The sequence below is a fragment of the Hipposideros armiger genome, unplaced genomic scaffold (assembly GCF_001890085.2).
Source record: "Hipposideros armiger isolate ML-2016 unplaced genomic scaffold, ASM189008v1 scaffold_1434, whole genome shotgun sequence".
In the NCBI taxonomy this organism is placed as follows: Eukaryota; Metazoa; Chordata; class Mammalia; order Chiroptera; family Hipposideridae; genus Hipposideros; species Hipposideros armiger.
The window spans coordinates 53,062-68,559 of NW_017732784.1; the positions used below are offsets into that span (position 1 = coordinate 53,062).

The 15,498-nt window shown below is 45.9% G+C and overlaps 1 protein-coding gene across 1 annotated transcript; it reads right to left on the reverse strand.

Annotated features, from left to right (window-relative positions):
- Nucleotides 1-4,195: 4,195 nt before the first annotated feature.
- On the reverse strand, nucleotides 4,196-7,250 carry LOC109377525 (cystatin-9-like). The gene is made up of 4 exons (XM_019633899.1): nucleotides 7,190-7,250; nucleotides 6,891-7,063; nucleotides 5,194-5,307; nucleotides 4,196-4,405 (listed from the first exon to the last, which is right to left on the reverse strand). Exons 2-4 carry the CDS (start codon nucleotides 7,002-7,004, stop codon nucleotides 4,316-4,318), a joined length of 318 nt encoding a protein of 105 aa, XP_019489444.1. The 5' UTR covers nucleotides 7,005-7,063; nucleotides 7,190-7,250; the 3' UTR covers nucleotides 4,196-4,315.
- Nucleotides 7,251-15,498: the final 8,248 nt, after the last annotated feature.

Consider the following 15,498-nt stretch of genomic DNA (forward strand, 5'->3'; position numbering starts at 1 on the left):
AGCACTCGATCCAACCACGTACCATATTCCCATTGCTATAAGAACTTTTTTTAGTTACCATTTGACTAACGATATATGTGAAAGAATTGACCCACAATAAAAGGCTTATAAAGGGAGTTATAGATTTCTACACTTAAAGGTAACATCTTGTTAAAGGGAATTTACGTACTTCAATTTAACATGCAAGACAACCTGACCGGGACACACCATGCTACAGTGGTTCAGATAGACCACGATTTTAGGGTAGCTGGGTAGCAGTGTGAGCTCCGAACAACAGGACTGCCAGTTCAATTCCTACATGGGCAAGTAAGCTGTGCCAGTAAGCTGCACCCTCTACAGCTAAGACTGTGAACAACGGCTCAATCTGGAGCTGGACTGCCGTGAGCTTCCATGGGCTGCTGTGGGCTGCCATGGGCTTCCGTGAGCTGTGGCCGGGGGCTGGCGTGAGTGGCCAGCAATCAGCATGAGTGGCTGACTGCCTCAGCCGGGTAGAACACGATGATCATAATACCAACGTGGGCCAGTGAGTGGTATGCTCCACAACTAGATTGAGAAAATGGCTTGGAGGGGAGTGGGTCTGGGGAGGGGGCAGGGGGTAATAATTTGAAGAAAAAAAAGAAGAAAGACCATGGTTTCAGCATGAGCATCAGGGGTACCACACACTACGTGGTACCAAGGGTTCCAGGTGATGAGGAAAGAGCATCAGGCAATCCAGGCAGGCAGGCTGGACAGAGGAGGACTGAATCCCTCAGTTCTGGGAGATGTGCCTGTGTCCAATGCTCCAGGGAGCCCTCTGGCTGGAGCCCATCTTGTGAGAAAAACCTATGCTCCTGCACTCTCCTTCTGCATTTCCTGCCCTGGCAACAACTCAGGGTCATTTGATTATTGCAGTGGTGAACATAACTCCTGAAATCTATATTTTGCTGTCATCTCGATGGCAACACCAAGTCCCTCCTTCACTCTTGTCCCCAAAGCTGTGACCGAGAAATGGCCAATATGCAAGTTCCAAATGAACTCAAAGCAGAGATAAGGAAAGGAGCAAATCTCATTTAAGAGAACTTTCCAGTGAACCCAACACTTTTACTCCTGAAGTCTGAATTTAATCCCAAGCATCAACCCTTTGGGGAAGGTATGGATGATGCTATCCCCACGGGAGGGATGGGCAACTGAGGTGCAGAAGGCTCAGGGCAGGGTGAAGGCTGTTGGCTGGACATGTGGCAGAGCTGAGCTGGCCCTCTGGTTTCCAAGGCCAGGGCACCTGGCCAGCTCCCGTGGCTCTCTGGAGAACTCAGGTGAATTCATCACAGTAGTCAGCTTCTATAAAGGAACCAAGGATCACAGTGGCCTCACTCCAGGAAATGACATAGGTCACCCACTGCCCAGGACAGAAATGGCCAGCCAGAAAGTGGGGCTGTGTCTCAGGCAGTCACTCTGAAACTAGGCAACTGTCTTTATCTTCCATGGAACCCCACCTGTGTTCATTCCCTCTGTCTCACAACCCTGGGAACTGTGGAGGAAAGATTGTTATAAGACATATGTAACCTCCCTCTGACCCGTGAGCTGGACCCAGGCCAGAATGAAGATTGCACCCTGCAAACCCCTTCAGAGACTGATTGTAAATGATGCTTGATCTGCATAAACCAGCTCCCCTGCCTCCTACTACATGCTGGTTTCTGGAATAGGTGGTTGTCCTGACCCAAGCAAGCATTTAATGCATTTACTGGTAGCTGGGACAAGTCACTTACTGGTACACATAACTATCCCACCATCTTCTAGCTAATTCTCTGGTGCCAACTAAATGGCACATGGATTCATTTCATCTTGCAGCCACCCAACACATATCTTATATGTAGGTTTCCCTTAATAAACTCTACTAATTACCAGACTGGAGCGACCAGCCTCTTTCTTTCATCTTTCCCTGCCCTCTACTTATGGAGGTATGTTTTCAGTCCTTGGGCCTTTCCCTGGGTCTGCATGCTCTAACAGGAAGGGAAGGTGTACACTTACATGGAGTGTCATGGGCCTGGACAGGGCTTCTATCACAGTCATCCTCATCCATCGACCATAGTCCCTAAGGCCCCAACCATCATCCTGGCTCCCCCTGTCAGATCTTCTCACCAAGACAGACAGCTCCAGACAGCCCCCTCCCCAAGCTTGCTCCACAGCTCAGGCCTGGGTCCCAACACACAGATCTGAAAATGGAACAGGTACCCAGGCAGACATGGGCAGGGCAGGGAGGAGTGGTCTTACCACAAGAACTGGTCCCTCAATTCTACCCCTGTTACTCATACGCCCATGAGGCATGTGTCTTCACCCTTAGAGCCCTGGGGATACAGTGTGGATCGGGACAAATCCCCACTTCCTGTAGATTCCCTGGGGTGGGGCAAACCCACTGACAACCCCCATGAGTGAGATCTGAGTGATATAGGAATCAATGAGTCCCAGCTAGGAGCCACGCCTTGATCCCTATCTTGTGGGCTCCCTCCCCCAGCCCCAGGTTTTAGGTCACATCACCCCAGTTGGGCTGACCCCACAGGAGACTTTCTGCTAGAACTTCCCAAAAATGGCACTTGAGTGAAATGAGCGGGTAGGCTTCTTTGAAAATATGTATTGGGATCATGGTGGGTAAAGGGAATCTCTAAGCTTTCTTCTGCTGACTGAACCACTTCTTGGTAAAGACCGGATGGCAGCAGTCAGGACACCAGGAAGGTCTTCAAGAATTTGCTCAAGTCTAGGAGGAGGCAGGCAGGGATGTGGGACAAATCACAGCTGAGCCCATGCTGAGCTGCTCAGCAAGCAGCGAGGATGCCCACAGCCCAGTTCTCCCCTTGGTTTTATCTGGAATCACATGTTCCTAGAAAGCTTATCCAGGTATCCAGGTAGAATCATCAAAGGAGATGTCTGACACCATATTTCTGCTCTGATTCCCTCAGGCAGACCCTGCAACACAGACTGCTGAGTGCAGGTAGTCTATTTGGGAGATGATCACAGATGGCATAATGGGAAAGGGAGGCAAAGAAGAGAGAATGTCAACTTGGTTATTATCGTGGGTCACCACTGCAGCCACAGGTTTGTCCTGCTGGGAAGTGTGAGAATCATCTGGTAGCATGAGAACCACTTGCCTCTAACTGGTCTACCTGGGCTAGGATGCAGGGCTCTTTCCTGTGCTACCCTCCCCATGGATGGAGTGTTGTCTGCCCTGCTCTGCTGTTGGAGCTCCAACTGCACAGAGAGGCCCTGAGCAGAGCTGAGGGAGATGTGGATCTTGTGGTGAAGCTGGGAGTATGCTGATACTGGGTCCCCCAGCTGCAAAAGATGAGTAGGAAACGTAGTATTAAGGGCACCTACAGCTTAAGGATCAGTTCCATCCCCTGCCTATCTATACAAACACAGCCTTATTGGAAGAAGACCACCCCTGTTTGTGTTCACATTGTCTATGGTGCTTTCCAGATACAAAGCAACATTAAGGAGTTGAGAAGGAGACCACATGGCCCACAAAAGCAAAAGAGTAACTTTTCGTCTCTACAGAAAAAGTTTGTCAACTCCTGTTCTAGGCGATTTTGGCAGAGTCTCAATAGTATGAAGCACAACAGTGTCTCTCAATCTTTAATTGTCCTTGGGTCGCCTGAGAATTTATAAAAATGTAGTCTCTTTGCCCAAAAGTACAGGCCCTGAGACTGTACATTTCTAAAAGCATCGAGGAGCTGCTGCTGCTGTTTCTGCTGCTGCTGGCCTAACTACTCAGAATGGAGACTAGAATCCCTTCCTACATTGTTCCAGCTGTCATTCTCCCTACAGTGAACCAGGTAATGTGTGTGAGCAAGTCACCCAGAACAGAGGCCCCATGTGTTCTGAGGGGCCTGAGGCCCTGTGTGCATCCATCCTGCACTTTGGATTCCCCGCTCGGTCATGGTCATTACATCTCTGGGGACATAGGTTATCTCTCATGAGCCCTGAGACAGCAGCTCAGAGGCACCTTACCTGTGCCACCTGAAGCCAGCTCAGGAGGTGCAAGAGGGAGAGAGGGCCCACCCCACTGCCCTGGGCTACCAGGCTGCCCTGCTGGGATGACTGCATAAACTGCCCAGCCCCCTCACAATGCTACACAAAGCTTCATGAAGTGCTGATGTTTAATGATCTATTCCGCAGGAAGAAAATGGACAATGAGGAATTTCCACAATGCCTGTATGTGAGACTCCAGATATTTGCAAAGCAGAGAACTGAGATCAGAGCTGCTTAACCATTGAAGGGCCACCTAAAGGGAGTTGCTGGTGTCCAAGGGGGACAGAAAGGCTGGGCTGGGGTGTGATCACACTCAGTAGAACCCCTCTAGGCAGGTCTTGTTCAGGAGTTGGAACACTGTTCTCCAGGGCTCAGTGCTGACGGTGAAGAAGCAGGTGAAGGTCTGCGGGAACAAGCACAAGAATGCAGTATGAGTGGAGAAGCCTTGGGAGGCTTGTGGTTCCAGCTCTAAAGACAGCGTCCGCCCCAACCTTGCATTCCCAGGGTGAGACATGCAGCTGGGACGCACAGGCTCTGGCCCTCAATTGCAGCCCCAGTCTGAGTCCTGGATGTTCCTAATTTGGAATACTCCTGACCCCAGGGCCTCCTGTGCCATTCTTCCCTCCCCAGGACTGTGGTCCCCAAGGGAACCACAGGCTATCCCAGTGTGACCCATGCTCTTAGGGGACCCAGGGCAGATCTTGGGGAGGAGGACAGTGGGCCCCTTTCAGCCCAACGTCCTCAGGCTCTGGTCAGCGACAAAGAGGACTTGAAAAGTGGCCATTCAGGCAAAGGTGATGTTGACCACCCCTGACGTGTTTCTTTCCCTGAAGGCTGGAAAGAGAGATGGCTAAAGAGCATGGAGAGGACATCCTGTGGTTGGGACCAGGAGGCCTGGATCCTAGGGACAGGAGCAATCTGTCACCAGTGTGACCCGGGGTACAGACAGCTGAATGGAGTCAGTGGACAAAGATGGGATCTCAGGGTTGGCCACATGGCTGACAAGTGGACCCTGGGGCTTGACTGCCAGGCTGGGCTCTGTCCTGTAGCACAAGGAGTGGCTGTAGTAGGGCCAGCAGCTCCCTGAATCTTCTGTGTTCCTAGAAAGGGTATGTCCTCTGCCCCACCCCCACTGCACTGTGATGCAGGTCCACAGCTGTGGAACCTAAAGGAGGCTCGTGAGTGTCTTACATTGTTCAGCTCTGCATTTTCCTGAAAGGAGCAGTTGTCAATGTCTTCATCAAATTTCCCACACTTAGTTCTGCGAAGCTCCAGCTCCATGGAGAATGCCAACATGGTCTCTGCCTGTCATATATACAGACAATAAAGTGGAAACAGCCCTTATGGTCGCATTACGTAGTTGTTAGTGTAGACACATGGAGTATAGGGACAGGTCCAAACACTACTCCATTTGGGGCCTTTCCTCTGGGCCTGCATCAGCCCACTGGAGGCAAAGCCAAGCTTGGGGTGTTCTGGGTAAAGCGGCACATGGGTCTGGTATAGGTCCCAGGGTAGATGCAGGCTGATCACACACCATTAATATCACACACTACAGCCTCGCATTTCCAAATGCCATGGCGAGACCCCCACCTTCCTTTCAGCATACTTCTAGCTTCTACAGCATTCCCAGGGACAGGTGACAAGTACCTGGGAGGGCGTTGGCTCTGTAAGAGTTTGCTAGATAATCTTACCCTAACAGTGGGAGACTCATCTGTAGCCCCATTGTCACACCTTTCACCTGCCCAACATCAGAAAAACACCATACAATGCTAGTTGTGAAACACCCCCCACACACAAACACACACACACACACACACACACACACACACACACACACACACAATTGAGACAATGGCTTCAAGAAACAACTTCTAATATAAAGTACACTCCAAAATGTTCTGTACTCTTCTCCACTTCATTCTACTCATTCTATTCCATATCCTCCCATTGCATCCAATTTATTATTCCTAACATTTAAACTCTGTCTGTGACTCCAGATCTAGAAAACCCAACTAGAGGTCCAGCCTGAGAGAGCAGAACTAGTGGGGACGTTGCCCACCAATGTCCACGGAGGCTTAAGCTCAGCCCAGCATGGAAATCCTCTGCCCTTCATACAGACTTTCGGTGCAGAGGTCCAGAAGAAGTAAGAGTAATGCCCCGACACCACCGCCACCACCACACACACACACACACACACACACACACAGAGTCACACAACCAGGAACCAGAAGTGCTCTTTCAGGACAATGTTTTCGTTGTTCATGTCTGCAGTCCAGATGAAAATGGGATTACTGGTTGCATTCTGTAAAGATTCCATGGCAAGGAGAACATTTTAGAATAAGAACCATCGTCTGAGAAAGAGTGTAAAATAACATTAATCCATGTAGATGGAGACATCAGGAGGGTGCCCAGAGCTCATGGGAGTCAGGGCAGAGGCCCTGACCTCACAGCAGGACCTCACTGCTCTTGATCCTCAACCCTACTCTCCCTCCTTTCCCCCCCTCCGCCTCAATTTTTCTATTATTTCTTTTTATTTCCTTGAAATATTTCTTCAATCTATCATTTCAAACATTTTCTGTGTGAGTCTCTTCCTTACTGGATGTCTTTATCCCCTCATTGTCCATATTTTGAAGTCATTCTTCACTAAACAAGTCATAAAAATGATGAAGATTGAAAATATATCTTACATGTGAGTAGACATTGCCTGAAGTTTTAAAATTTCCAAGTATTTTTTTTTATAAAAACTGGAACTAAATCAACAGGTTGTTATTATCCCTGTATTTTACACACTTCAAATGGGAAACAAGATCCTTTGATAAGACCCTTGTCCTTGACTCGCACTTATCACAAGTGCAGGACAGCAGGACTGGAAGGTGTGGTTCCCTTACCTGCTCCCTCCTGGAATTCCGGATCCGAACCAGCCTGTAGGCATTCATGTCCTTGCTCTTCAGATTGAATATGTGTAAGGCATACTCCACAGTCGCAGGAAAATAACTTTCCATGACTTTTTGATCGTCATTCTCCCTTTCCTCGTGGGAAATCCAGTAGGAGCATGGAGTTCCTGGAAAAAGAAGCAGGAGCATGGCCCAGGGCAGAGCCCACCTCCCCTGGCAGTGCAGCAGGGCTGCAGGCACCCAGGCACCCATGGCGTTCACTCTTCCCCAGTTGGGATCCTGTCGGCGCTTACCTGGGCCCTGGTCCAACTTATCTGCTCCAGGGCAAATCTTTCCTCTGAGCCTCCTCTCTGCTATTACACCCTATCCCTTCCCACATGTGGCCCTGCCTCCTCCATCCAAGGCTGATAAAATTGTCTTCTCCCATCCCCCAATTCCCCAATAAAAATATTTTTTAAAAAAATTGTCTCCTGTCCAGGAGAGAAGAAAAAAACCCAGGCAAAGTGGGATGGGAGGGAGCTGCCATGAGAGGAAGGGTCCCCTGTAGCTGAACCCCAGCCACAGTGCTCCCTCAGCACCTCAGTGGGGAGAGAAGACTTTATTTGTATGCCCCAGAATCAGATGCTGAAACAAGGACACAAGTGCAAGAGGTAAAAATGGAAGACACAGCAGTAGGGTGCGGGCCAGCAAGACAATGAGGGGCAGAGCCCAAAAGGATGGGTTGCCAAGAGGCAGCTTTGTGAGTCATAGAAGGTAACCTGCCCAGAGATGATGAGCATTCATTCAAAACGCTCAGAAGAGGCTTGAGGTCTTGACAGGTCCCAATGTTTCTTTGTCCCATTTGGCTCCTTATTCCCACTTTGAGTTCTGGGACAGACAAATAACTGGCTCCTGGGGATGTTGCCAAGCTAGGGAAGTTGGAAGAATATGCTGAGCTCACACCATCTCTCTGTATAACTTCTCAGCTCATGGGTGTGCTGCTGTGTGCTAAGCCTGGGACTGGCTGGATGAGTCAACACCTTCTCTCCAAAGGTGTTTATGGACGGAATGGCAACCAACACACACTGCGCCCATAGTTTCCTTTGTGAGAATTTGTCTCTAGAGGAATTTCTCTCTTACTCAAGAGAAGCAGAGAGAGGGAGAAAACCAAACGAGCTCCAGGGATGGGGAGCTGTGTCTATTAGGTGATCATTGGTGCCCTCTTGTGGCCATGGTCGCCACAGCTGAGCAGGCACAATTTCCTGTGTGCAGTCTGTTCGTAGAGAAGGGACTTTCACAGCCTCCAGCTGGAAGAGCAAATGCAGCTCTGGAACAACTAAATAACACACTCTTCGCAAACACTCTTCACAAGCTCTGTACTATGAAATAGGCCTCCAGTATCTGTGTGCAGCTACTTGTGAACTTTGGAGGGGACCATAATCTCCTGAAGGCCTGTGGATACCCAGGTCCCTGGGTCTGTCCCTCCTCCAGGATTCTGACCCAATAGATCTGGTCAGGTTTGGAGAGTTTCGTCTTAACCAGCAACCAGAGGATGGCGATGTTCTTGGCCTCTGGTCCACACTGAGTAGCATAGTCAGTGAGTCTCTTGGTTCGGATGTAGCCAGTCACATGGAGAAGTCATTCAACTATAAGGCCATGGCAGTGGGCACTTGAGAAGGGTTTCTGGGGCCACACTGAATCAGGGAAGGAGTTAAAATTCCATGCCTGGTGATAAAGAAAAAGGTTTTCCAGATCCCAGGCATCAGTGACTAAATTATACTTATGAAAGGAGAGAAGGCTTCTTTGAACCTGACAGCCTGTCCTCCCTGAGGTCCTCAGAGCTGATGTCCTTCCCCAGGAATGGGACCTCTCAATCCTATCTCAGGCCTCCCTCTCCTCAGGTTGCCCTCATTCAGGAGAGCCTGCTACATGCTCTCAGCTAATGCTCTTCGCTGAGTCGCAGTCTCCCTGTTCCCAACCAGGGGATCATTCCTGTCTATCCTCCATGTGTCTTTGTGCTTTTCTTTTCAGACAAGGTTCCAGGTTCACAGTTCCATCGTCTGCCACCAGACAACTCAGTCCTGGCAAAATGATGTCAGGTTATTACTGTGTTTCCCCAAAAATAAGACCTAACTGGAAAATAAGCCCTAGCATGATTTTTCAGGATGCTCATAATATAAGCTCTACCCCAAACAAGCCCCAGTTGATGATCAGCCAGACATGACTGTTTGAATAAATGTAGATTTTTGTACATGAATAAATGAATAAATGTAGATTGTTGGACCAAAAATTAATATAAGACCCAGTCTCATTTGGGGGGAAACATGGTATGTGTTATTTGCAACAAATAAGCAACTTGATATGACCACATGTGAAAAGCAACCAGATGTGCAATAAAACTCTACCCAAACAGGTTGTATCTTATGCAAAATTGTTATACCTTAAAAATGAAGGAAATTTGCACCAATGTGAAGGTAATTGGAGTATATTACAATAAATGACATAAACCAGACACATAACAAATACTACATGATTCCATTTTTATGAGGAATCGAAAATAGTCAAACTCACAAAAGAAGAAAGTAGAGTGGTGGTTACCAGAGTGAGGGGAGGGGAAATGGGAAGATGCTGGTTAAAGGGCATAAAGTTATGCATGATGAATCATTTCTGGAGGTCTATTGTGCAGCATAAGGCCTACAGCTAACGATACTGCATTGTGCACTTAAACATATGCTAAGAAGGTAGATAGTTCTCTTACCACAAAAGAAAAAAAAATTAAATTAACAAAAGTAGCAGATGTTGGAGGACACTTCTGCAGGTGATAAGTACATGGCCTTGATGGTTTCACAGTGTATACTAATCTCCAAACTGTTTCGGTAGTAGACATTGGATGTTGCAGCTTTTGTATGTCAGTCATACTTTAATAAAGTGGTTTAACCAAAGCAAAAAAAAAAAAAAAGAGGTTGCGTCATTTCTCAGGTGACTTTAAGTTCACTAAAACTACAACTGAAGCATAAGTAATGTTTTTCGTTTTTTGTTTTTTTAGCCTGAGAAGGATTGTGTACATTTGGGTCTGGGGTGTCAGCAATTATAGGGACATCTTTGTGGGTTTTCAGGGGAAACAGGCTGCAGAGACCTATGGGAAGGAGAGTCCTGACACACCTGGATAGGTTGTAAGTGTCCTGACAGAATCCAGGAAATGACCACAGAGGCCACTCCCACTTTGCCGTAGGAGGGTCCTGAACAACATGGATCAGTCCTGCAAGTGTCAATGTCCTTTTCATTCTGAGAACCTACATGCTTTCCAAGGGAATGTCCACACATGCTCTTACACAAAGGATAGTTTACACCTTTGTGTACCTCATCTATACTTAGTGTGCAGCCAAGGAGAGGTTAAGAATGGCCACACAGACCTGACCATGGGTGCGTGGACACAGCTGGCCCTTACAAGTGTGTCTATACTCTTGCTGGATCCCTAGTTGTCTGGGGTGATATCCCTTCCCAGACTGAGAGCTACTGGCTCTCATTAAGACATGAGCTAAGGAAAAAAGTGTGAACTGGACCCTAGCCTGTCAGAACCCTGAAGACATAGGTACAGACATTATGTAGGCCTGGGTAAACCCAGAAGGTATGGAGTGCCCAGCTGGGACCCTGAAGCACCTTGTGACAGCCTTCTCTCTGGGCATACCCCAATCTGAGATCTGCAATGCCTCTTCTCCTGGGACTCCTATTCATCTCTCAATGCCCAGGCACAGTGTTAACTCTTTTTCTAAATCTGTCCTGACTCTCCGTGCAAGAACTCGGTCTCACTAAGCTGAGCCATGGGCACTTGTTGACCTCTGCCTCCTGGGGGAGGCAGGACTTCTGTTATGACCACTTTTGCATTGCTGACATAGAGCACCCCATATGGGTTACACAGGAAGGCCTCAATAACTGCCCACTGAAAAGATTCCCTAGAGCCAAAGGCCTGTATTTCTGGAAGCATTCCTTGAAACAAGCAGAAAATGTCAGCAATGGCCAGGACTAAACCACCAGCCCTTTTCTGTGAAGCTGAAGGTGAGGCAGCAGTGAGCAGAAGCTATCATCTCTATCCAGGAGACATGACGCTCCTCACCTGCTTGACTTCCAGACCACTTCCTAAAGGGCTTACATCTCCTGCGTGACCCTCCCTTAGGGGGCCTTCACCCAAATAACCTGAGATTCTCCAGGTTCCCCATGTGCTGGAAGAAAAGAATGTGCCCAGAGTTCATGTGATCAAAAGAAGAAAACAGGGGCAGAGAGAACCCCAGAACTCAGGATGGAACAGAGTGATCACAGTTGGACCAAAGGAAACAGTTCTAGAGGGGTGGGGAAAACTGCTCTCCACTCCCCTGCCCCTGTGTTCTTCCATCTGGAGGGTTTTTCTTAGTTCCGTTTTCAGGTGACTTTGAGTTTTGATCATTCAAGGGATTCCATTTTAACTTCCAGCAAATTTAAACTGAAAGAACAGAGCTACAACAGGACCTAAAAATGGAAAATGGAAAAATAAAAATATAAATGTAACCACAAAATATGTGAGGCCTCAATCAGGACTCACTGGCAACACATGCACATCTAAAGTTACAGGGCAGTTTTCTTCTCCTCCCACTGGTCCAGCCTGCTGTGTGATGATAAGACTTTTTTCCAAGCCCACTTAGGGGGACAACGTCCACCTGCCCACCTCATCCCAGAGTAGCCTGTTAGCCCTGCTAGTGGAATCAGAGACAGGAACTGGTGGGCGAGAGGAAATGCTGCTCCACCAGCTCCTTTTTGACTCACTTTTAGAAACTGTACTTTTCCTTTTGTGTAACCAAAGTTGGCTTTTCAGCTCTCTCATTATTTGTTTCCATAAACTTTGGGTTATCTATGGACAAAGTGGATTTGAGGATTGAAACAAAAAGAAATAATCAATCCTGTTAGAAATGTGTTGTTGCTGAAGTATTTTCTATTCAAATGTCTTTCCTTCCCTTCCAAAAGTCCCCATGCTTGCTCACTTTTGCCCAACACATGCCTCATCCACTCTCTCCTTCTATAAGCCTTCTATAAGCCTGCTGTGTGCCCAGAACTGAATTCTCTGTCGAACCTTGCCTTTACTTTTCTAACCTGTGTGCTTTACTTTTTTAAAATTTTAACATATTCTAGATAAATAAAAAAGTGTATGTTACTACAACACTTTTACTAGGTAAAATGTAGATTTGTTTCAGTATAATAGAAACTCCAAATAACATTGACTTAAAAAAGCAAGATGTTACTTCTTATTTCTCTCATGATACTAAGATTAATATAATATAATATAGCATAATATAATGTACATAATGACATAACATAACATAACATAACATAACATAACATAACATAACATAACATAACATAACATGGTTCACTTTTGAGCCTAGGCGCTGCGCTAGGCTGTCTACATGCATTGACTCATTTAAGCCCCATAGAGAGAGTTAGCCAAAATGATACATAGTATTAAATTACATCCTTTTAGCATTTTGCATAAATAATATCATACTGTATGTCTTTTAACTGGATACTTTGACTTAAATCATATCTGTCAGCATCACCCATGTTGGTACTTGTTGATCTAGTACCTCCATTGTCACTGCTTTTGCTTTATTCATTAGATCCTTGTCCTAACAGATCATAGTTAATGAAATCATTCCCTACTGAGTGACCCTGGATTGGCCTATTTTTTTCTTGTTAAAAACAAGCCTTCAATAGCACCACATCCTGGTCTCCATGTGTACGTGTACAAGAGTTTCTCCAGGGTGAGTGCCAAAAAGAACATTTCCAGGGTATGGGATAGCCCCTCCTTCAGCTTTATTAGGGATCACTGTGTTCATGATTTCTTTCATTATTCAGATTAAATTGAAGGCAGTTCAATGTATCAACATTTTTGTTGAGGGTTTGTGCTTTTATATGTTTGGCTTTAAAAATACTTTCCTATGTTCTCCTATATTTTCTTCTAATCCTGTTACTTCTTTGCTGTTCACATTTATGTGTGTGATCTAACTGGAGTTTGAGTGTGTGTACAGTGTGAGGTAAGGATCTAAGGCTTGAGCCCCTTATCCTTGGATGCACAACTGACCTTCCAGCACAGTTGTGCTGGTGGGTAAAAATAGCACAGGCCTGAGGTAGGAAGGTGATCATTTAACTTTGGTCAGAAAAAAGAGTAAAATGCTAGGACACATTCCAGGCCTGGACACATGTCCCTGTCCCTACCTGTTTGCCACAATCTCCTGGTCACACTCTTTGGTCACCAGTCTACAGCTCACTGTGCTCTTTGCTCGGAAAACAGCTTCAGGGAAGGTGGCCTGGGTTTGACCCCAGGCGTTAGAAAGCCCTTCTTGGATTAGCCATTACTATGGATGTTGTCAGTATCTCAAGCACTTAACCCTGTAAGTTCCACCCCATTCCTTCATCATTTAGAAACATGCGATTTGTTCTTTTATCCTTTTCTGAACTTTCTTGGTTTTATTCTTCAAAGGATTTGTCTCCTTTGGAAGTTGGAATTACCTTTTGGGTGCACGTAAGCTCTTGCCCAGAAGAGTAGAAGGAAGAACTGGAAATATCCAACGCAAAGGGCTGGGGGAGTGCAGAACTGGGAATAAATGTTGATTGCGAAGAAATTATACCATCATGGTATCCATTTATAGAGGCGTGAGTTTTTAGATGATTTATATGGGCTATATGTTGTAGTTTATAGAAGCTATGGTGGGAAGCAAAGCAGGGGTTAATGGGGTCTTTAGAGTTGGACACATCTGAGTTTGAGTCTTACTTGCACTTCTTACTATTTACAGTATCTGGAGCACATTTTTACTTTATGTGAGCTTCTGTTTCCACAACCATAGAATTAGAATTATTTGGTATCTTCCTCAAAGGGTTGTTACGAAATGCATGATATCATTTATGGAAGGCATTGACAAAATATCCGGCAGAACCAGGCACTCAACAAATTGCGTTTGTGGTGTTTACTCTTCTCCTTAATTATTTGAAAACCATCTCTCAAGAGCCAAGTTTGGTTCCAACAATCCTCATCACCAGGCAGGTGACAAATGAGCTAAGGTGTGTACCACATCTTCTGAGCTGCAGGAACTGAGGGCATGAGGGGAAGACAGAGGAACAGCGGTTTCCATGGCCCCATTGCCATTTATCAGGTTCCCTGTGATGGTGTGAACACAGGCACTGGATTGGTTGTTACTGTTTGGCTTTGAGTTTAGACTTTCAGTCTGATCCATGTTGGGATTAGAGCTCAAGAAAACTTATTCTGGAGAATCAGACATGGTGGTTTTATTTTTAAAAGGTGCTGACAACCAAACTTACCCTCCTGAGCTTCAAATTCAAAGTATTGAGAAGCTTGATCTCAAGTCCTTGCATTCTGAGCTTGCAGCTGTGAAACTCTGGCACTGTACTCAGCCTTCTCACATCCTCTTTCTCTCTTCTACAACATAGTCTTCCATCAAGTCTACATGAGGGGGTATGTACAGTGATTCTGTGTGGCCTCTCACAGTACCACATAATTGCAGACTAATAGACTAACACTGACCCTTGCTCCCATGCTAAAGTCAAAACAGCCTTAGGTTCTGTTTGTCCTCTACTGGGAGCCATTTTTATTGCATAATAAAATAAGACATAAGCAATAGGCACACTCATCTGCTGAGTTCCATCAAACTTTTCCAGGCCAGCCAGTCCTTTTTATTTCACACTGGCCCTTTGTTGTAGGAGCCCTTTCTGTGCAGGCTGTTTAGGGTTGCTCTGCCTTAGACACTTTTCTCACACTGTGTACTGTGTTCCACTTTTCATTTTGACAAGTTTGGGCAATGTTTGCCACTACTCTTTTTAAAAGGGTGTCTTTAAACTTAGCCAATTTGACAAATCTGTCTATTTTTGTCTTCCTTCGTGGTTATCCAGGCATGGAAAATGACTGCTTTCTCTTTAAAATTATTCAATTCAGAGTTGGGTTTTTTTGGATTTTTTGGTCTCCCACAGCAGTTTCCTTTGACTCAGCCAAATTTCCACTTCCTCAGTTGTTGTTATTTAAAGATCAACTGCAAATGTCCAACACTGACACTTATTTTGGTAACATAAAACAGTAAACTCATGGCAGAGATAACACTTCCTTCTAGGGAAAGAGTTCACTCCATTTTCCACCTTCTTTGCTTTTCCAGGCACATCAGCTGTTTTTGACTAAGCTAACATCTTTTTAAAGCCTCATCACAACCCATGTGAATTCAGGCTAAGGGATTAGATTTGGAATCTGTTTCTCCAATGTCTATACAGAGTGGTTCATGTTAACAGATAACCTATAGCAGTATTAAAATATAAACATCAAATATTTACATTTGATAAATATGTAAATATGTGATAAAAATGTAAATATTTGATGTTTATATTTTAATAATATATATTGATATGGAGGTGGAGTTATACCTATGTGGGTCAATGACCATCTTTCATATCAGTGATCAGACAGATATTTCCTAATATTGACAATTACAACTATAGGGATGTAAGCCTATGACCCAGATGAGTCATAAGAGACACTGGAAGAATTGGAGAACAGCAATCTGCTCCCAGGGACTGGGACAGCGGCTTGGAGCAA

Bases quoted from the DNA above. Each gene is read 5' to 3' on its own strand.
- LOC109377525 (XM_019633899.1), bottom strand. From the start codon at position 7,004: ATGGAAAGTTATTTTCCTGCGACTGTGGAGTATGCCTTACACATATTC. The intron at 5,308-6,890 runs GTAAGGGAACCA...TATATATGACAG, and splicing joins GGAATTCCAGGAGGGAGCAG to GCAGAGACCATGTTGGCATT. The intron at 4,406-5,193 runs GTAAGACACTCA...TTGTTCCCGCAG, and splicing joins AAAATGCAGAGCTGAACAAT to ACCTTCACCTGCTTCTTCAC.